This window comes from Oryx dammah, unplaced genomic scaffold (assembly GCF_014754425.2).
Source record: "Oryx dammah isolate SB20612 unplaced genomic scaffold, SCBI_Odam_1.1 HiC_scaffold_28, whole genome shotgun sequence".
NCBI lineage: Eukaryota > Metazoa > Chordata > Mammalia > Artiodactyla > Bovidae > Oryx > Oryx dammah.
In genome coordinates this window covers 20,331,363-20,352,271 of record NW_024070212.1, presented here as the reverse complement: position 1 = coordinate 20,352,271, position 20,909 = coordinate 20,331,363, and the positions used below count along the sequence as shown (strand labels likewise).

At 43.2% G+C, this 20,909-nt stretch overlaps 1 protein-coding gene across 3 annotated transcripts in view; it reads left to right on the top strand.

Annotated features, from left to right (window-relative positions):
- Positions 1-12,062, top strand: part of POLR3GL (RNA polymerase III subunit GL) — a 14,920-nt gene extending 2,858 nt beyond the window's left edge. For 2 of the 3 annotated variants that reach the window (XM_040230837.1, XM_040230836.1), the window contains 8 exons: positions 4,399-4,553; positions 7,132-7,299; positions 7,640-7,769; positions 8,617-8,685; positions 9,009-9,065; positions 9,302-9,375; positions 9,505-9,618; positions 10,192-12,062. In XM_040230837.1, coding sequence (XP_040086771.1) covers positions 4,551-4,553; positions 7,132-7,299; positions 7,640-7,769; positions 8,617-8,685; positions 9,009-9,065; positions 9,302-9,375; positions 9,505-9,618; positions 10,192-10,278 — 702 coding nt within the window. In that variant the 5' untranslated portion in view covers positions 4,399-4,550 and the 3' untranslated portion in view covers positions 10,279-12,062. The remainder of the gene's footprint in view (positions 1-4,398; positions 4,554-7,131; positions 7,300-7,639; positions 7,770-8,616; positions 8,686-9,008; positions 9,066-9,301; positions 9,376-9,504; positions 9,619-10,191) is intronic. The other variant, XM_040230838.1, reaches the window with a different exon arrangement.
- Positions 12,063-20,909: the final 8,847 nt, after the last annotated feature.

The following is a 20,909-nucleotide window of genomic DNA, read 5'->3' as shown; positions in this document are numbered from 1 at the left end:
TGCTGCTGCTGCTGCTGCTGCTGCTGCTGCTGCTGCTGCTGCTGCTGTTGTTGTTGTTGCTTCTGCTAAGTCGCTTCAGTCATGTCTGACCCTGTGCAACCCCATAGACAGCAGCCTACCAGGCTCCTCTGTCCCTGGGATTCTCCAGGCAAGAATACTGGAGTGGGTTGCCATTTCCTTCTCCAGTGCATGCATGCTAAGTTGCTTCAGCTGTGTTCGACTCTGTTCCATCCCATGGACAGCAGCCCACCAGGCTCCTCTGTCCACGGGATTCTTCAGGCAAGAATACTGGAGTAGGTTGCCATTTCCTTCTCCAGTGAGAAAGCCCCAACCATTCATTTTTTGTTGGACTATTTAGGTTATTTCAGAATTTGTGCTACTATGGATAGCTCTTTGATAAACATGCTTTTATATCTCTATGTATCTGATGATTTCTCTCTCTTTTTTTGACATATAATTTTATTATTTACTTATTAAAAAAATTTTTTTTAAACTTTACAATATTGAATTGGTTTTGCCAAACATCAATATGAATCCACCACGGGTGTACATGTGTTCCCCATCCTGAACCCCCTCCCTGATGATTTCTTTGGATAAGTTTTAAAAGTGGGATTACTGGATTAAGGATATTAACTTTTAAAAAGCTGTAGATTCAAAGAGTCAAATTGCTCACCCAAAATATTGTATTTATAATTCTTCCAGTGAGGTATGAGAGTGTCCACTTCAAAAAAACTCATAGAAGCCTGATTAATTTTTAAATCTTTGCCAATTTTATAGATAAAAAATAGTTTGATTAACCATTCTTTTGTTAATTGCCTATTCATGTTCTTTGCATATTTATTCTATTGGGATGATTTTTCTTCATTTCCATGAGTTCTAATATAATAAGAGTATTAAATCTTTATCTTATTTATTACAAATATAGCAAATTCTAAACGTTAGAGTGCTCCAGGCCTCAATCCCTGGATCTCTTCTTTTCTCTCTTCACATCCACTCCTTTAGGAATCTCTCCCAGTCTCATGACTTGAAACATCTGTATACTGAGAGCTCCATTACAATGCAAGCTCCTTTTAAACTCTATGGGTGCAGCAGCTTTTGTCCATTTTGTTCACTGCTACATCCCTAGCATTTGAAACAGTGCCTGACACTGAATAAGAACTGAGTAAATATTCATTGAATGAATTGAGATAGTTTTTATTATTATTTCCATTTTACAGATAAGGAAACATCAACACCCCCTATTATTCACTCTTGCACTCCCCTTCCCCCACAAACAACAGGATCTCACATATATTATACTCATTCCCAACTGTGCCGAACTGTGTAATGTAGTAGAAGTTACTAAGAAGCAGTGTTCAAAAAAAAAAAAAATACAGAAAAGCAATAACATCAAATTTAAGAAAGGCTTTTTAGTAACTTCTACCATATTAAAACAGTTATAGCACAGTTGGGAATAAGTATAACATATGTGGGATGTTGTTTGTGGGGGAAGGAGAATGCGTGATGTTTATGGAGGGGTAGTTTGGGACCAGATTATAGGAAACCTTGAACATCTTCAAGAATCACAATCACTTCATCACAATCTTACATAGAAGAGCCTTGTAGATTCCTGAGCTGAGTAGGGTACAGATGGATGGTTTACAGTTTCCTAACCACCAGTTTAATTCTTTAATTAAATAAAAATTTGTCTTCTTTTTACCCCACATTTCTTGAGGGTCACTTGGTCAGTATGTGGAAATGGAGTTAGATTTGTCTCACCTCAAAGCTCATGGCCTTTTCTTAACACCTCACTGCTTTGCAGTCAAAACAGCTCCTGTCTCCACTGATAGAACTGTATCTATCAGATGGAGGGATACCTAAGCCGGCTAGTTAAGAGTGTTTTCCCTTGAAAGGGCCTGAAAACACAATGGCAAATTCTTACTCCCTCTCTCACATCTATAAGACAGGATCTCTCACCTCATGTGTTCTTTAAATCAGATCACAGTTTAATCTATTAACTAACAGCTGTTTTTTGTTTATTTGTTTATTACTTCTTATTGGACTTTACAATGTGTTAGTTTCTGCTGCACAGCAAAGTCAATCAACTGTATGTATACATATATCCTCTCTTTTTTAGATTTCCTTCCCATTTAGATCACCATAAAGTTCCCTGTGCTGTACAGTAGGTTCTCATTAGTTATTGTATACATAGTATTAATAGTGTATATATGTCGATCCCAGTCTCCCAATTCGTCCCACCCACCCTCTTACCCCTTGGTATCTATGTTTGTTTTCTATGTCTGTCTCTATATCATCTACACCATTTTTCTAGATTCCACATATATGTGTTAATGTATGATATTGATTTTTCTCTGTCTGACTTACTTCACTCTGTATGGCAGTCTCTATGTCCGTCCAAGTCTCTGCAGATGGCAGAATTTCATTCCTTTTTATGCCTGAGTAATATTCCATTGTATTGTATTGTATGTATCACACCGTCTTTATCCGTTTATCTGTGATGTACATTTAGGTTGCCTCCATATCATGGCTATCGCAAAAAGTGCTGCAGTGAGCATTGGGGTGCATGTATCTTTCTGAATTATGGTTTTCTCCAAGTATGCGCCTAGGAGTGAGATTTCTGGGTTATATAGTAGTTTTAATTTTAGTTTTTAAAGGAATCTTCATGCTGTTCCCCATAGTGTCTATACCAGTTTACATTCCCACCAACAGTGTAGGAGGGTTCCCTTTTCTCCGCACCTCTCCAGCATTTACTGTTTGTAGACTTTTTGATGATGGCCATTCTGACTAATATGAGGTGATACCTCGTTAACAGCTGTCTTTTCCTCACATTTTTGATGGCAGTTAGACTTGAAGCTTTCCAGATTTCTTAAGCAAACATTTCCCTACCCTCTCCTTCCTGCTACATATTGTTAATCTCATCTACTATACAGTTACTATATTTTTAATTTTCTAATGAATATTTTCCTCTTATTATAAAAGTAATACCTTTTTGGTACAGAGGAAAAACAATGCTTAAAATATATATTACCAAAAAATCTCCAAAACCCATCACCTTAAATTAACCAATGTTAATTCTTGTTGTATACCCTTTAAGAAAAACTTTTCTGTAAAGCAATTATCCTTCAATAAAAAATAAATTAATTTTTTGAAAAAGAACATCTTTTTTACTTATATGTATGGGTGTGTGTAAGTCTGACAAAATAGATTACCTTGGATATATTTTAAAATCTTTTTTTCCCTGACTAATCTTTTGTGGAGTGCATTTTGCTGAGTCATATATTTCTTGTTTTATTTTTTTGATTTTGATTAAAGAACAAATATCCCAAAATGGAATGACTTGTAAAGTGAGATAAAAAGAATTGCTAAAAAGTTTAAATTGAAGCTGGATAACAGTTTACTAGATATGGTTTATCAAAGGAAAGCTGAATGTCTAAAGTAGAGGATTCACCATGATCTCCATTGTCTAGCATTATATCTGGCTTATAGTGGTAGTGGCTGTGGTTTAGTTGCTAAGTCGTGTCTGACTCTTGCGACCCCATGGACTGTAGCCTGCCAGGCTCCTCTGTCTATGGGATTCTCCAGGCAAGAATACTGTAGTGGGTTACCATTACCTTCTCCAGGGGATCTTCCTGACCCAGGAATCAAACCTGGGTCTCCTGCATTGTAGGCAAATTCTTTACCAACTGAGCTACAAGTTATAGTATGTTACAGTAGATGCTCAATAAATATTTGTTGAAAGAAAGAAAGGAAACATGATTTCTAAGGTCTGATCCAAACTTGGGACCTTGTGATTCCTAAAGCCTCCCCTCACCATCCTAGTCCTCTTAGCTTTCTCTCTTCTCTGGACTGTGGGAACAATTTTATTATGAACCACTAATTTGAGAGGTCATGATTAGGTATTATATTCTCTCTTATTATTCCATAACTAACATGTTATTAGTATGTACGCTTATATGATGTGATAAAAATGTCACTTTATCTTGTTGATCATCCTCCTCCAAATCCACAGCCCCAGTCTAATCAAGAGAAAAACCTCAGAAAAATTCCAATAGAGGAACATCCTATAATATATTTGATCAGTAATCTTTAATAAAACTGTCAGGGTAATGAAAAACAAGGAAGGTCAGAGAACTGTGAATTTTGAAATGATACTCATGTTTCTTTCTTTATTAATAGATTTTATTTCTTAAAACACTTTGAGATTTACAGAAAAACTGAGCAGGTAGTACAAAAAGTTTCCATACACCCTGGCACCAGTTTCCCCTATTATTAACATAATATATTAATATGGTATATTTGTTATAATTAATGAATAAATATTGATACATTGTAATTATGTAAAGTCTATACTTGATTTGGCATTCCTTAGTTTTACCTAATGCTCTTTTTCTGTTCCAGGATCCTGTCCAGGATACCACATTACAATTAGTTATCATGGCCTTATTATGTCTCTATATATAGACACTTACAATGCACAAACTGTATGTATAATACAGAAGTGGAATTGAAAGGATGCATATGCAAATGTTCGTAATGATTATTACTACATCATGGTTAGTAGATATTTTTCTTTATACCTCATTTGTATCTTTTCAAGTTTGCTGCTGCTGCTGCTAAGTCGCTTCAGTCGTGTCCGACTCTGTGAGACCCCATAGACGGCCTCCTGCCACGCTCCCCCATCCCTGGGATTCTCCAGGCAAGAACACTAGAGTGGGTTGCCATTTCCTTCTCCAAAGCATGAAAGTGAAAAGTGAAAGTGAAGTCGTTCAGTCGTGTCCGACTCTTAGTGACCCCATGGACTGCAGCCTACCAGGCTCCTCCGTCCATGGGACTTTCCAGGCAAGAGTACTGGAGTGGGGTGCCATTTTTGTCTGCCTACAGTGTGGGAGACCTGGGTTCAATCCCTGGGTTGGAAAGACCTCCTGGAGAAGGAAATGGCAACCCATTCCAGTATTCTTGCCTGGAAAATCCCATGGGCGGAGAAGCCTGGTAGGCTACAGTCCATGGGGTCACAAAGGGTCAGACATGACTGAGCGACTTTACTTACTTTTACTTCTGTAATTAGAAAACAAAAGGAATTTTTTTTTTAAGAATGCTACCACTAGGACAGCTCTCCTTTACAATGGAAGTGTGAACTTTTCTTGTTTTTGATGACCCTGACAGTTTTGAAGAGTACTGGTCACATATATTATAAGATGCTTCTCCATTGGAATTTGTCTGCTTCTTTCCTCCTGTTTACAGACTGGGGTATCAGTTTGGGGGAGGAAGATATCACATCCGCTAGTAGTAAAGGATCTGCCTGCCAATGCAGGAGACGCTAGGGACACAGGTTCGATCTCTGGGTCGGGAAGATCCCCTAGAGAAGGAATGGCAACCCACTCCAGTATTCTTGCCTGGAAAATTCCATGGCCAGAGGAGCCTGGTGAACTACAGTCCAAGGGGCCCCAAAGAGTTGGACATGACTGAGCACACAAGGGTACATACTAATGATATGATTTAAAGTTGTTCACGTTGACTTTGGTCACCTGACTGAAGTAATGCTTGTCCAATTTCTATACCATAAAGTTACCACCCCCCCACCTTTCCAAACTTGTTTTGGACAAAATTCCCTATGCACAGGCCATACTTAAGCAGTGAGGAATTACACTTTCCCCTTTTAGGGTGTAATCCCTGGTGGTTCAGATGGTAAAGCATCTCCCTGCAGTGCAGGAGACCTAGGTTTGATCACTGGGTTGGGAAGATCCCCTGGAGAAGGGAATGGCAACCTACTCCAGTATTCTTGCCTGGAGAATTCCACGGACAGAGGAGCCTGGTGGGCTACAGTTCACGGGATTTTAGAGTCGGGCACAACTAAACAACTAACACTTTCTTTCTACATAATTTATTTAGAATTCTGCACATGAGATTTTTTTTCTCTCCCATGTATTAATTTGTTCAAATGTTTATTTATATCAGTATAGTCTCTTTATATTTATCTTATACTTTGATATTACATTCCAATGCTACTTTATTTTATGGTTCAACTTATTCAGGCTTTGGCCATTGGGAGCTCTTTCATTTGCCTCTTATATACCTTTGACAGAGCCCCATCAATATGTGTGTTGTTTTTTGAGCACTTTCTTACTTTGTGGCACTACAAGATACTTCAGTCTCATCTTGTGTATTTCCTGCCCCATTGGAGAAGCTGCATTTCTCCAAGAAGCTCTGGTTCCTTTTGCTGGAGAGTGGTATGAGAAGCCAAGATCTGGGTGCTAGGTATCTTCCCTGCTACGGCATATAATTTCTTTCAAATTTCTTTTTCATTTGATGACTTTCTTTATTCCCCATCCTATCTTGCCTGGTTTTTCAAAAATGATGGTAAGAGACAGAGTTCAGTTACAGTAGCAGGAAGAACTTTCAGTTCATCACAGTTGATCACATGGAAGGGGCTGCCTTGGGGGAAAATGGACACCATCTCTTTAGGAAAATGCCACCAGAAGCTGAATGACTGACAGTTTACAGAAGGTAGTACTGTACTGGGAGGATTATTGAGCTAGAAGACTCCACGTGTCTTTCCAGTTCTAAGATTCTGTGTTTCCAAGTGGTGTTTAAAAAGATCTGTTTGAGTGTAATATTTCTTCTCACACAGCACCCCCCACCCCCAACCAATTGACAGTGAGACTGATGACTCATTTCTGTTCCCTTACAGTGTCCGGCACACTACCTTTTTCATGGTAGATGCTTAATAAATGTTTTGCTGAAATGCATTGCATTAGATTGAATTGGGGCCTAGTTAGGTTTGGAAAGTGAGGGAGAGAAAGAATTCAAAAATCATATGTAGATATGCAGCTGATGATAAACATCCAGTTAACTTGGGAACATAGGGAAATTTTATCCAAGTGTCTAGTCATTTTCCTCCTTGTGCTTCAGTTACACCAGTTACACCATGTTGCAGTTATCTGTCCTGTTGGGAACATGTCTCATCCTTATTTATATTTTCAGAAATACTTTGCCTGGCACCATGCCTTCTCAAAATTCATTGAATTAAACTGGCTTTTCAGGTCTCTGGGAGAAATGATTTGAATGTCTTGTACCTCCCTGGTTTCCTGTCCATTCTACTGTACTTTTTCTCTTTGTTTTTGTCTTTATCAGGTTTTTCCCATTGGATGTCTGAATCCCCAGGCCCCCTCCATCATGGCCAGCCGGGGTGGGGGCCGGGGTTCTGGCCGGGGCCAGTTGACCTTCAACGTGGAGGCTGTGGGCATTGGGAAAGGGGATGCTTTGCCTCCACCCACCCTGCAGCCTTCTCCGCTCTTCCCTGTGAGTGTCTGCCCCCCTTTCCCAAGACTCCCTTATGCCCTTGACTGACTGTATGTGATCCTGGATTCCTCCTGGGTCATCAAAATCATCCTGATCTGGCCCCTCCCTGTCTCTGTACTTGCAACTTACATGGGATGTTTTCCAGACTAGGAAGTGTCTGCCCTTACTTTTTATACTCTCTGCTCCCCAGCTTTCAAAATGCTGTGTTGCTCCCAGCATTTGCCTTTGGTCCCCTGCTCAGTGGGAGCATTGGATAGAAGTGTGGGGAGAGGAGAGGCCCTCCTAGATTTATACTCCAGCATTTTTTTCTCTGAACTGACCATTGCCTCTCCCTTCTTAGCCCTTGGAGTTCCGCCCAGTGCCTCTGCCCTCAGGAGAGGAAGGGGAATATGTCCTGGCCCTGAAGCAGGAGCTTCGAGGGGCCATGAGGCAGCTCCCCTACTTCATCCGGCCTGCTGTCCCCAAGAGAGGTCAGTTGAATGTTGTGAGTGACTTTCATGAGTAGTGCCCTGTACTTAGCACCACTGGGGCCCCAGAGAGGTCAGAAGAGACACAGAAAGCTCACTGCCTAGCTGGGGAGATCATAGTAATTACCCCTGCATTTGAAATGCATTATGGTATCCATGGTTTGTTTTGAGTTTCACAATAATCTTGGACAGTAAGAGCTTAAGTATTAAGGTTCCCATTTTACAGATATAAATGGGGAGGTGTATTAAAAAATTTTAACAATCTGGGTATTACAGGCACTAACCAGTCAGAAGGAGTTGAGACGGGGTCTGTGAGAAGCCCTGCAAATTAAAATATTAGCCCTTTGGTTTGTGGCTCATGGAGAGGTCATGGAGCCAGGAGGAACTGGAGAAGGGGGCATACTTGGGAGGCCTGGGATAGTGGGTATTTACCAGTTGGTGTGGAAGTATAGTATTTCAGCGTATTGACAACTGGTACTTTCCTCCTAAAGCTCTAGAAGCTGAAGTTCAGACAGTTAAAAGACTTGCTCGAGTTAGTCCCGTGAACAAGGAGTAGAGGGAAGACAGAAACCCTATTTTCTTGCTCTAGTATGCTTTCCACTGTAACACACTCCTAGTCAATATAGCCATGCCTTGGGGTTAAGAGAGATAGCAAAAACATTGCAATTTGGGGTGGTGAAAAGACAGGTTAAAAGAGTATTGAAGGTCCTCACTGAAGCTGCCCTCCCTGGGCTCTGGGTTTGGGGTGAGGAAGACGACAATTTCTGAGTTTTGAGAGGGCTAGACCCTCAGGAAGAACCTGAGCGTTCTGATAGGATAAAACTTTGACCCTTGACCTCTGATCCCTCAGATGTGGAGCGTTACTCAGACAAATATCAGATGTCAGGGCCGATTGACAATGCCATCGATTGGAACCCTGGTAGGTGATGGGCCCTTTCATTGACTTCTTTTCTTTCAAATGCTTGAGCCACCACCCTATCCACCCTCCTCTGTCCCCAACCCCCACCCTATTCAGAAGACTTAGATGTGCTCCAGCGTACTCACAGACTCTATCTAAAAACCTGGTAAATGTCCCCTACTCCTCTGGAGGTATCCAAACCACAGTTCTGTTCCAAGCAACTTTGACCCAACCCTTTCCTTCCTCGCCCTTACCCTGATCCTTATCTCTCCTTTAAAAGAGTCACCATTCATAGGAGACCCCAGGCAGAGTCTGGCTGATTTTTACATTCCCGCTGTTTCTAGATTGGCGACGTCTGCCCCGGGAGCTAAAGATCCGAGTGCGGAAGCTACAGAAGGAACGTGAGTGTATCTGGAAAAAGGGAAAGTAGAGATTTCCTTCATCAACTGGAGGACCAAGGCTGCGGGTGGTCTTGCCTGCTCTCCCGATGCCTACCTACCCTATCTACCCAGTATGGCTGCTGGGTGCCCTGGTGGCCACGGGAGGGCAGCAAAGTGACATGGTCTATGCAAGAGGTGCCAGAAAGCCAAGAAGGAAGCTTGCTCTCTCATGGTTCACCTTGTGATCCTCTCACCAGGGACCACCATTATACTCCCCAAGAGACCCCCTAAGACCACAGAAGATAAGGAGGAAACAATACAGAAGCTAGAGGTAAGGATGAAGTATGAATAGAGGCCATCTGGGCCCCAGATTCATCCCTCTGCTTTGGCCCGTGGGTGCCTCAGTTCTCCCTGTTGTGTGAGCTGAGTCTGGTTTATCTTCTTTTCATCCTCACATAAGACTCTGGAGAAGAAGGAGGAAGAAGTGACTTCAGAGGAAGATGAGGAGAAAGAAGAAGAAGAAGAGAAGGAAGAGGAAGAAGAAGAGGAGTATGATGAAGAAGAACATGAAGAGGTAAAGGGAGCCACCTTTCATTCTCAGACCACTGTCTTTTCCACTCATAAGCTCTAGGGATCTCAACTCTGTCCACCAGGGATATTCTCTTCAGAGGGTTGGAGGGCCAAAGGAGATACTGCCCACAAAGGATAGTACCCCCCGCTTTATCTGTCCTTTCAGTTCAGTTCAGTTCAGTCGCTCAGTTGTGTCCGACTCTTTGCGACCCCATGAATCGCAGCACGCCAGGCCTCCCTGTCCATCATCAACTCCCGGAGTTCACTCAGACTCACGTCCATCGAGTCCTGTGATGCCATCCAGCCGTCTCGTCCTCTGTCGTCCCCTTCTCCTCCTGCCCCCAATCCCTCCCAGCATCAGTCTTTTCCAATGAGTCAACTCTTCGCATGAGGTGGCCAAAGTACTGGAGTTTCAGCTTTAGGCTCTTCTTAAAAGTGAACTACAGCTTGCAGGGACTTCCCAAGCTTGGAGTGCTGTGATTGGGAGGGGAGGAGACTGGTACCTAGGGAAAAAGGAGTACACTGAAAGCATGCCTGACCTAACGTTTCTTCCTCCCTTCCTTTTTTTCTATTTCAGGAAACTGATTACATCATGTCATATTTTGACAATGGGGAGGACTTTGGGGGTGACAGTGATGACAATATGGATGAGGCTATATACTGAAGACAGACTAAACAATACCCTGGACCTTCATATCTTTCTTGATTTAGGACACAGAGACTAACTGGCCCCTATTATTTGGTTTTGTGGACAAGCAAATCCTTTGCTTAGAATCCAGCTAACCTGTTTGGTCCCTGGAGACGGAAATGGAGAGTGACAGTAGATAGCTCTCTTTTCTGCCCTTACCCTCCCTCTCTCCTGTGGTGTGGTATCTCCTCTGATATCTTGGGAAAAAGGGCAAAGGACCAGTGTCTCAGTTGTATGAAAGGAAAAAAGGAGGGTCAAAACGAGGACTGGAGTTGTTAGAGCTGAGGTAGCTGTACACATGCCCCTAACTATTTTTTATAGTTCTTTCTGGGTGTGAGCAGTTAAGAGGAATAAGGGCAGTTTTACAATTTCAATAAAACGTTTCTATCTGTCTCTCTGTCCAGGGTGAGGCCTAGTTGGCAGAGGGCTGGAGGAATGAAGGGGATGCCTAGTAAACCTTTCTTCTCTCCTTACCTGTTGAGAGTCCAGTGTAACACACTGGGCGTTACAGCCTTCCTGTTCTTTGCCCCTTCCCACCTACCCCCATGGTGGGACACCTACTCCCAACATAGCTCTGCCAAGGAATTCATCTGCAGGGCAGCATGGAGTGAGCTGTAAACAGCCCGTGCCCTGAAGACCAGCTGGTTTCTGAGCTTCGGGTCCTCAGGCAATGGGGACGTGATTGTCTCTGTTCACATGTGTTCATGGGACACAGGCTCTCACGTTCCCACACTTGACCTTGATCTTGTCCTTGTTTACAAGGAATGATTACAGCTATTTTTGTGGAGTCAAGAAAACCAGGTGTGGGGAGGGAGGAGGTGCTGATTGTTCTTTAGCACACTCACTCACTCTCTTCCAGACCCTGGGAACCCCACTTTGAAGGGTGTGTTGTGAAGACGGAGCTTACTGAATATCTTATTCTCCACTTGCAGAGGCTGCTGTGTGGCTGAGTTGCAGTTTCTCTTCTGTGGAATTTAGTTAGCCTTTTTCTCACTCACTTGGTGTGGAGGGGGATGGGGTAGGCAGTACTGCTTTACAGGAAGTAAGGAGGGTGCGGAGGAAGGGAGTGACTTAGGGACACTCAGCTCTAGGAGGTGCTTTCTCGCCCACACAGTCCTCCCGTTGGGTGAAGTCACTTCCCTAGGCTCTGATTGGCTTCTGAGGAAGCCTTAGACGTACTGATTGGTTCCAGCCACTTGACATGCAACAGTCACGGGCGAGCTGCGTGTCCAGAATAGGGACTGGATAAGGAGACAGGCACAGAGCTGTGGGTGCTGTCATAGCGACCTTACTAAACATTTGAAAGCCATAAAGATGGGAGGCGGGAGAAACTTCAAGAAAGTCCCCAGCCATATTTAGGCAGGCAGATTGAATTCCCTGCGGCATCAAGTGATAGAGACTGGCAATCTACTCTTAGATATTTTTGACCCCATTGTAAAGAAGGAACAGGGGCTGTGACTCCATGGAGGGAAAGCACCTTAAAAGCCAGGTTTGGGTGTGGTAGTAAGTGTTAGGTAGTAAGTGTGATAGGAAGAAGCAGCCACGAGAACAGAGAAGGAAACTGAAATAGAGACAGAACATTCCAGAGTTATTGAGCAATTTGTGATGATTGGTGTGTTTCCTTTTCTAGTTCTCTGAGGTATTGTGTGACTGTGTTGGAGGGAGGGGCTGAGGGACCCATCTCAGGGGTTTTCTGTAGACATACACAATGATTGTGGCTAGGAAGAAATCAGCAAGAAACAAAAATAAAAGACCCTGAAAAAAATCTCCTTTTGCCTAACTCACTTGCATATACACACACACCAGACCTTATCTGGTTAACTAGATCTATGTCTATGTAGGGGGCACAGCTGGCCTCCTAAATCCCACCTAATACCAGCATGTGTACTTTAAAAAGAGTGGGAACAAAGAAGAATTCTAGATGAGAGACTGAACACACACCTCCGTCTGCCTCTATACACGTACATCCTTTTCCCATGAAATAGGGGAAAGGATAAAGATTACAGTGGCCTCTGGGGAATCTGCTGTACTGCCTCAAAGACCAAGTGTCAAGAGAGATCAGTCCATTCTTGGACTCTTTCCTATCTGGCCTCCTGTCCTTCCTGGCAGGTGACCTTGCTGAACAAAGCCAGAGACAAGGGACCCAGCAGCTTTCCCAGATTCCGGAACGGTTCCAGGAATGAGCTAGACTGTTTCCATTGACCCTTCCCCTACTTTCCATAGACCATGTTGGGCAGGCTGAAGCTGAAGCCTAAGGCTCAGTACATGGCATGGGGGGCTGCTAGTCCTCTGGAGGACCATCTGAAAGGGCTGAAGTCAAGACACAGCTTACAAACACTTAGAGAGGCCTCACACTGTTCTTGCTCGGCCCTATATTACGTGTTTGCTTGTGTTGAACAGGTTGTTCCCATGCGCATGATCTAGGCCGCACTGGTCCCAGGCAGGGCAGATTCTTGGGCAAGAATAGTATCCTTCCTTACCCTATGTGCCATAGCCTATTGTTCCCCTCCCATCTTGGGCCAGAAGCTTGAGATTGGGGTCTGCAGGTTTAGGCTCAGGGACTCAAGTGATTTGAAGGAGTGCTGAATGGGAGATGCAACATGCAGTTTAGAAGATAGGGAGTGGAAACTGAAGAAAATTAGAGGCTCAAATATTGGATGCCCAGAATACCCATGATTTGGTGAGGAAAGGACACAAATTTTCCTCAATTCACTTTTTAAAGATTTTTTTTAATATGGACCATTTTTTAAAAGTCTTTATTGAATGTTACAATATAGCTTCTGTTTTATTTTTTGGCCACCTGGCATCTGAGCTCTTAGCTCCCCGACCAGGGATCAAGCCCAGCAACCACCCCCACCTTGGAAGGAGAAGTGTTAACCACTGGCCCGCCAGGGAAGTCCGCTCAATTCATTTTTATTGCGGTTGAACTTTCAAAGGAAGGAAGGGTGGCTTGTAGGCGTAGGCTAGTTTAAGAACTAAGCCAAGGGGGAAAGCTGCCATTTCAACTGGGCAAAGCACTGATTTGTGGTCCTAGTTTCACCATTTCATAGCTTGTGCCCTTGGGGAAGTCGGTTGCCATTTCCTTCTCCACATATTCAGTCTACGAGTCTCAAATTCTTCATGTATGAAGCAGAATTTAGACATCCACAAGGAATCTTTCAAGTTGTTATTGATCCTCTGCAAGAATCCAAATAAATGTTCCTGAGAACAAAGGTGAAGATGTGTCCAACTTTTGCTGAACTCATTCCATCCGCTGGGTTTCCCCACCTCATTTTCAGCTAGACATGCTAAAGATACCTCAGGCATCTAGCAGTTCTTTCCAGGAAACTGCTTCAGCCCAAATAGCCAGAGGATCAGCAATTCCATTAACTAGCAAGGAAGAAGAGTTCAAGGTCACAACCAGCAAGCCAGGACTCAAGGATACTCCTAGGGAATTTCTGACTGATGAGGAAGGGGCCTATGGGGCAGGTCTCCTCTATCCCCCTCAAGTAGCATGTCTGGCCAGAGGATAAAGAGGAGAAATGAGCTAAACAGAAATAGCTCGCTTAGCTAATCCAGCCAGAACAGTGGTGACCTCTTCTTCACTGACCTTTCCCCTACTGAGATTTACTTTTTCCCCAAGATCATTTGGGACTAGAAAGCTGGAAATAAGAAGTTCTAGTTTCTTAGACTCACCTTAAAAAGGGCTTTGCCTTATCCCCAACAGGACTTAATTTGCCATTTTGTATTCTGGAGGGAAAGGAGGTTCCCTCTGCAACTCTAATGGGAGTCAGTGGAAAGAGAGTGATCCAACCCTAACTGTAGGACCTGAGAGGCTACGTGTGAGCAGCCTGGGCACCAAGACTTTTGGGAAAGGAATCCAGGGATTCCTCAATCCAGTCCTGACCAATGCAGGGGGTGATGTGCCCCAGTGACCTCTGACTCTGGGACTGTTCTCCATTCTCAAACTTCTCCTCCTGGGATTCTCAGTTGTGGACTAGGAGTTCCCAAAACTTGGACCCCTGCCTCTCCTTGAATCTTCTCCACCCTGTAATTCCATTTCCCTTAATATAAAATGGACAAGGAGAAATATCCAAATTGTGTCTCTAACATTCTCTATTACAGTCAGGGTAGCATTAATAGTGGACTTCCTTGGTGGCTTAGAAGTACAGAATCTGACTGCTAATACAGGAGACGTGGGTTCAATCCCTGGGTCTAGAAGATCCCCTGGAGAAGGAAATGGCAAGCCACTCCAGTGTTCTTACATGGAAAATCCCATGGACAGGGGAGCCTAGCGGGCTACAGTCCATGGGTTCGCAAAGAGCTGGACACGACTTAACGACTAAACCACAACCACAACAGCATTAATAGTGCTAGAATAGGAGGGAGGTTAGACCTGTCTTTGCCACCAAAGGAGTGGAGGAAACAAACTAAGCTGAGTCAGGGACATATATCTAGGGTATTTCCTATCTTGGAGAGAATAGATGACATCCCATGTGGACGGGGAAAGGAGTCCCAGTGTTCATCCTCCTTATATTCTCCTGTGGCCAGAGAAACAGCCATTCCGGAGAAGAAATTCCTACCTCTAAGGAGGTCAAGCTAACTCTTTGCCTCATTTTTTCTTGGGCAGGGGTGGTAAGAGGATGTGAAACAAAGATGGGCTCATTGAGAGAAAGGACAAATGCAGACCAGTCCTTTTCTCAGCCCTCCACTTCCTGTCTGCAAGCCTCTTCCTTGGCCCCTGGACAATGTTTCCTGTCTGACCACACTTGGCTGGTCTTGGCCCCTCACCACTCCCATGCTTGGCCTCTGTTTTGACACTAGGTTTTCACCTTGAGCCACCACTCTACACCTGTCCAGAGCTATCAGGGATGTCTACAAACTTCTCAGGAGCTGGGCTGGGCTAGGTCAGGAGGGGTGGCTAAGAGCCAGAAAGCAACTTGTCCCTCCAACTCATTGTCTTTCAGATTCCTTTCCTTTTCTGACTCTCTAGCCACGTCTTTATTTCCATGTCTCTTTTTGCCTCATGTCTTTAGCATCGTGCTACTGCAGTTAGTTTACCGATGGGTGATATGGTGAATATATTTGGAGCCGCAGACTACACATGGCACATCTTCCAGAATGTCAATTTTACTTTTCAGATTTGGTGGGGGAAGATACACTATTCTTATACTAAAATGACACAAATATATTATGCCATATAAATCAAAACTTGTAGTTTTTAAACATAAAACAGGTACTTCAAAGACATACCTGGCTTGGGACAGGTTACTTTGGATGGTTCTGGAACCCTGGGGGGGAAATTCAGTCTCCGTAATCTTAGGGGTCCTTCAGAGGAAATACTAGAGAAGCCCTATTTAGACCAGAGGTAACAACCTGAGACAAACCTTAACACCAGATGGGTATAAAGAAGTGAAGCAGGTGAGTGGAATGCAATCGGGGATGGCGAGAACTGGTAAATATGATTCTGCCTAACTTTTTTAGCTCCAGCGGGTTGATGCCATCAAGGAATGTGGTTTCAGTGTTACCAAAGATGGTTACTTTTTAAGGGGAGCCAGACAATAGATTTTACTGACATCTGTTTAATGTTTGTGCTGTGCTTAGTTGCTCAGGTGTGTCCCATCTCTTTGCGACCCCATGAACTGTAGTCCGCCAGGCTCCTCTGTCCATGGGGATTCTCCAGGGAAGAATACTGGAGTGAGTTGCCATGCCCTCCTCCAGGGTGTTTAATGTTTTCAACTAATTCAAATATTGATATTTAAGAAGAAACTATAGAAATGTCTAAATGCTTACAAGCTGATTCCACCTATGGGCCCATGGTTTGCTGCCTCTGACCTCTACCAACATTTCTTCTACTTTCCTAAGGTATATGTGGCCCAAATCTGGTCTTCCAAGACCTCCAATTCTGTTCCCAAGAGCTGGGGGCAGTAAGGTTCATGAGGCTGCAGGAGAGAATGGAGCTCTCCTACAGGACAGCTCAGGAAGTAGAACTAGAGAGAAGCCTTTGAGTACCCAGTGGCAGGCAACATTTTCTCCAGCAAAAGCAAAGGAGCCATTGGTCACCCCCCAACCGCCTTTCCCCTGATCTTCAGGGATATGGAGCTAAAAACATACTGGGATCTGAAACAGAAATCAAAGATTCCTCAGAGCTGGAAGGTGAGGCAAGCATGAAAGATGAAACAGAGAAATGGGAGAACAGGAGACAAAGGAAGGAAGGAAACTGTGAGCCTGGATAGGCGAAGGAGGAAGTTGGAATATAGACAGGTGGACTGGAGAGGGAGGGGCTTTAGCCACAGAACCATACAAGGGAAACACAGTTCTCACAGTCCTGAACCCCACCTCTCCTCCCAGCAACTGAATCCTTCCACTGTCCATCTATCCAAGAGGTTAAAAATATCTGAGCTGGGTACCCAGCCAGACATTTCCAAGAACCTGTTTACTGACTGTTTGATTGACTTGGAGAGGTGGTCAGCAGCTCCATCACTCAACAAGGAATAAGAATGGACCCTGAGTGACATCTCAGGACTCAAAGCCTGTGGGTTTCACAGTTACATCCCCATGTTCTTCCTCTCCTCTTCCTTCTCCCGTCACTCTATTACCTGAAGATGATCAACCAATTGGTAGTCAGAAAAACCCCAGCCTTCAGAGCCTGTCCATTCTTTTCTCCTTACATAACAGGCTCCCTAGGGGACACAACAGGGTCACACCAAGGGAAGGGTCAAGATAAGACAGGAATAGCCTAAATTGGCTAAATTGGGCTTCATCAGTGGAGCTCACCTCCACTGGTTTTTGTGCTACTCAGTCATGCATTTACCTTAGGGAAATAAAAGAAATGCAATGCCTTCAAATGAGGAGTCTGAGAGTTCTTTGTAGGGTCACATTGTATCTCCATCACTCCCTGTTTCTCACCTGATCACTTCAAATGGTGGGAATCTTTCCCCTGAAATTGTGTACTGAAAAGTTTGTTGTTGTTTAGTTACTGAGTCCTGTCCAACTCTGGCAGTCCCATAGTACTGAAAAGTTGAGAGCTCAATTAACTAATTTCTAGAAGGTGTTACTCCAGAGGCCTATGAAGCACGCAGGAGTATGAAAGAACTATATCATGGGGGTGTGCAGAGGGCCTGGCCTGGCCCAGTGGTTGGGAGTCCCAGTAATGGGCCACTTTTCTCCCACCACCAAATTAACTAAGGTGGAGTCAGCTTCTGTACCCTGACTTCTTCTCAGACTCCTTTGTTCCCCCAACACAGGAAGGGAATTCAGAGGAACAAAGAGAGAATGGTGTTATTTATGACAGTTCAGAGGAAGACAGTTCTGGGGACATGCCTGGGACTGAGCTAATCAAGGTGGTGGTGGGTGAATATGCCTTCGCGATATCTTAGATAACGAGCACTTGTTTCCAGACTTTACGGGTAGTACAGTGGATAGGAATCCACCTGCCAATGCAGGGGACACAGGTTCAATCTCTGGTGCAGGAAGATTCCACATCTTCCTTAGGGCAACTAAGCCCATTTGCCACAACCACTGAACCCTAACTCTAGAGCCCACAAGCTGAAACTATGGAAGCCCGTGCACCTAAAGCTCATGCTCTGAAACAAGAGAAGCCACCACAGTGAGAAGCCTGTGCGCCAGAACTAGAGAGTAGGCCCTGCTCTCTGCAATTAGAGAAAGCCCATGGAAGAATGAAGACCCAGCACAGCCAAAAATAAATATTTAAAAATTTAAAAAAAGCACTTGTTTGCCATTGTCGAAACACTTCCCATAGATTTTTAAAATCCTTACAGCAATCTTCTAAGGTAGGTACTATTATTATTTTCCATTTTACAGATAAACTGTAGCACAGGTTAAACAAATTGCAAGGTCATACAGTTTGTTAAGTGGTGGAAGTAGGATTTGAATTTAGATAGCTTGACTCCAGGGTACATGTGCTTAATTACCACACTATACTCTACTAGTTCTCCTTAATATAAGAAGGCTAATCTTGAACGTTTTCTAGGCTATAGACTCACCTATTCCAGGACCACAGCCCTGGATCTGTAGCTATCTCTGAGAGGGAGTTTTTCAGCTTAGGAAATGGAAGTGGATGTAGGGACAGAACAGAAACAGACAAAAGTTGCTTTTTTTTCCACTCCAGAACTGCTGAGTTCAGGATGCTTGAGACAAGGGCTGGGCTAATGGAGGGTCAGCAAAACATTTTCCTTATCCATCTTATGCATTCTGTCACCTAGAGATAGTCCATGGAAGGAATTCTAGGAAAAGGTCTATATAGTAGTGAAAAAACTGGGCAAAAGTCACTTCTTCAGCCCACTTCATAATCTTTAGCTCTTGTGTGATTTTTTTTTTTTATTGACCAGGTGCTTGGTCAGATCTCCATACTTTTTCCTCCCAAATTATATCTTTGTTTTTTCCAGTCTGTTCAGAGTTATCAAGATGGTCCAGGATCCTGATTGTAGAAGTATCAGTTCTTTTCTTATTAATTTTACTTTCTCTAACTATTTTCTCTCTTTAGATAGTTTTCTTTCTGGCTTCTTTTAAATCTTCCTATACCAGATTAGACCTAATGAATAAATGATACTAAGAACTGGATCTCCTTTAATGGGTGTATATGTAGGTTATAGTTCCTTAAAAATTAATAGACATATGAGAAGAGTATGGGAAAGGAAGACCCAAAATATCGACCCACTTAAATGGAGAAACAGCTGGGCTAGGACCCAAGGAAGACTACTTAAGTGAGCCCATATGCAGATGTCCTGAGGTGAAGTAGTTGTGTATCAAAGTCAAAAGGAAGTCCAGCAGACTTTTGTGCTTTAAGGAAGGGATGTATTTCCTCTGGGTGAACAGCTATAGCTGCTTCCTTCCTTTCTCAGATTTTTTTGTGCCAGTCACTAGTCACATGGAGCTAACTAAATTTAAAACAAACAAAAATAAAAATTCAGTTTGTCAGTAAAAGCAGCCACACATTTCAGAGCACTTGTCACGTGTGAATAGTGCCTTCTGTATTAGTGCAAATGTACCACCTTTCCATCATTACAGAAGTTCTGTTGGACTGTGCTGGATTTGAGCTATTATGCTATCAGGAGGGGGTGCATATGTTCTGGCCCTTCAAGGCTCAAGTCTCTATCAGACCTTGGCTGTAAGTTATCTACCCTCTCCATCCCCTTGTATCACACTCCAGTATCCAGGCTGTGTACACAACCAGAGTTGTGTGCTCCATGGTCTCCCCTTCTCTTTGTCCTGCCCTCTGGCCAGCTCTTGTCCTTGCCCCACCCCTCCAGTCCCTGGAAAACAAGCTCCAGAAAAACTTTTCCATCAACTTTGACCTAGTTTCAAATCTGGTCACAGATTTGAAAGAGGGAGGAGGCCCTAAATTCGTGAAGAAATGGAGGAGGCAAAGGTGAGAGTGAAGGTGACAGTCACCATGGCAACAAAGCTAGAACCTGATGCCTTGATAAAGAAAAAACAGGAGGCGCAAAACAACTACTGAGAATGAAAGCTAGACACAAAGACAACTGGAAAAGAATCTTTTCAATCTCACTTTCTGTTCAATTTACTTTGATTTTATGAACCCTGTTGGCTCAGACGGTAAAGAATCTGCCTGCAATGCAGAGCCCAGGTTCGATCCCTGGGTCAGGAGGGGCTACCCACTCCAATATTCTTGCCTGGAGAATTCCAGAGAGAGGACCCTGGTGGGCTACAGTCCATGGGGTCATAAAGAGTCAGACACAACTGAACTAACACTTTCATTTTTAATGAACTTTCAGGAGTCTGAAGTTGGGAATTTCTATGTGGAGATCCACAGAAAAGCCAACACCCCTCTCCCAATAAAGGCTAAGACTAAATTTGTCTGCAGAAGTTTAAATGAAACAGAAATCAGAAAGTATGTTAACCTCTGCCATCTCCGGGTTTATCACTGTAAGTCACTCCTTTAGGAATAATCATTTCAATTAGAGGTAGAGTTGTGGTATCAATGTTATTACTCTACAAAGAAGTAACAGGAACTGTAAACCATACCCTAAGGAGGAAGGTGGATTTTAATTTCAGCAAACATTTACTGAGTTATGATCATGTGCCTGGATAGGAATTGTTCTAGGATCTGCAGAGATTTAAAAAAAATAGTAGCTGTCTTCAAAAAACTTGATATTCCTAACTGTAAAAATCCTTTAGTCCTGTTTTATGTCTTCCTACATATAAACCATGTTTTTACTGGCAAGAAACTATGATGAAACCAAAATAAGAAATAAAAGTACCATAACACTTTCCTCCCAAATGCCCTTACAAAATTCATTTCTCTGTATTTCAGGAGCTCATTAAACAAACAAAAAAAGCCTTATATACTCTGAATTGAAGAAATTTAGTAATGATTAACTAAAGATGTAGAAAACCAGATCAGACCACCAAAAGACCCCACTACTCACTGAAGTTCTTCAGTGAATTGGACAAAAGACAATGTAGCTCAAATTCCTTCCCTCCTCACCCTCCTAACCCCCATTCTGACCATAGTCCTTAGGATCAATAAGAAATGGTTTCTCTATAGGGTTTTCAACAGTCTGAGTTGTGAAGTAAGGGGGGAAGCTCCTTTAGGCACATTTTCTAATAACTTCAATATTATCTTACAGACAAGAAGAGAAACA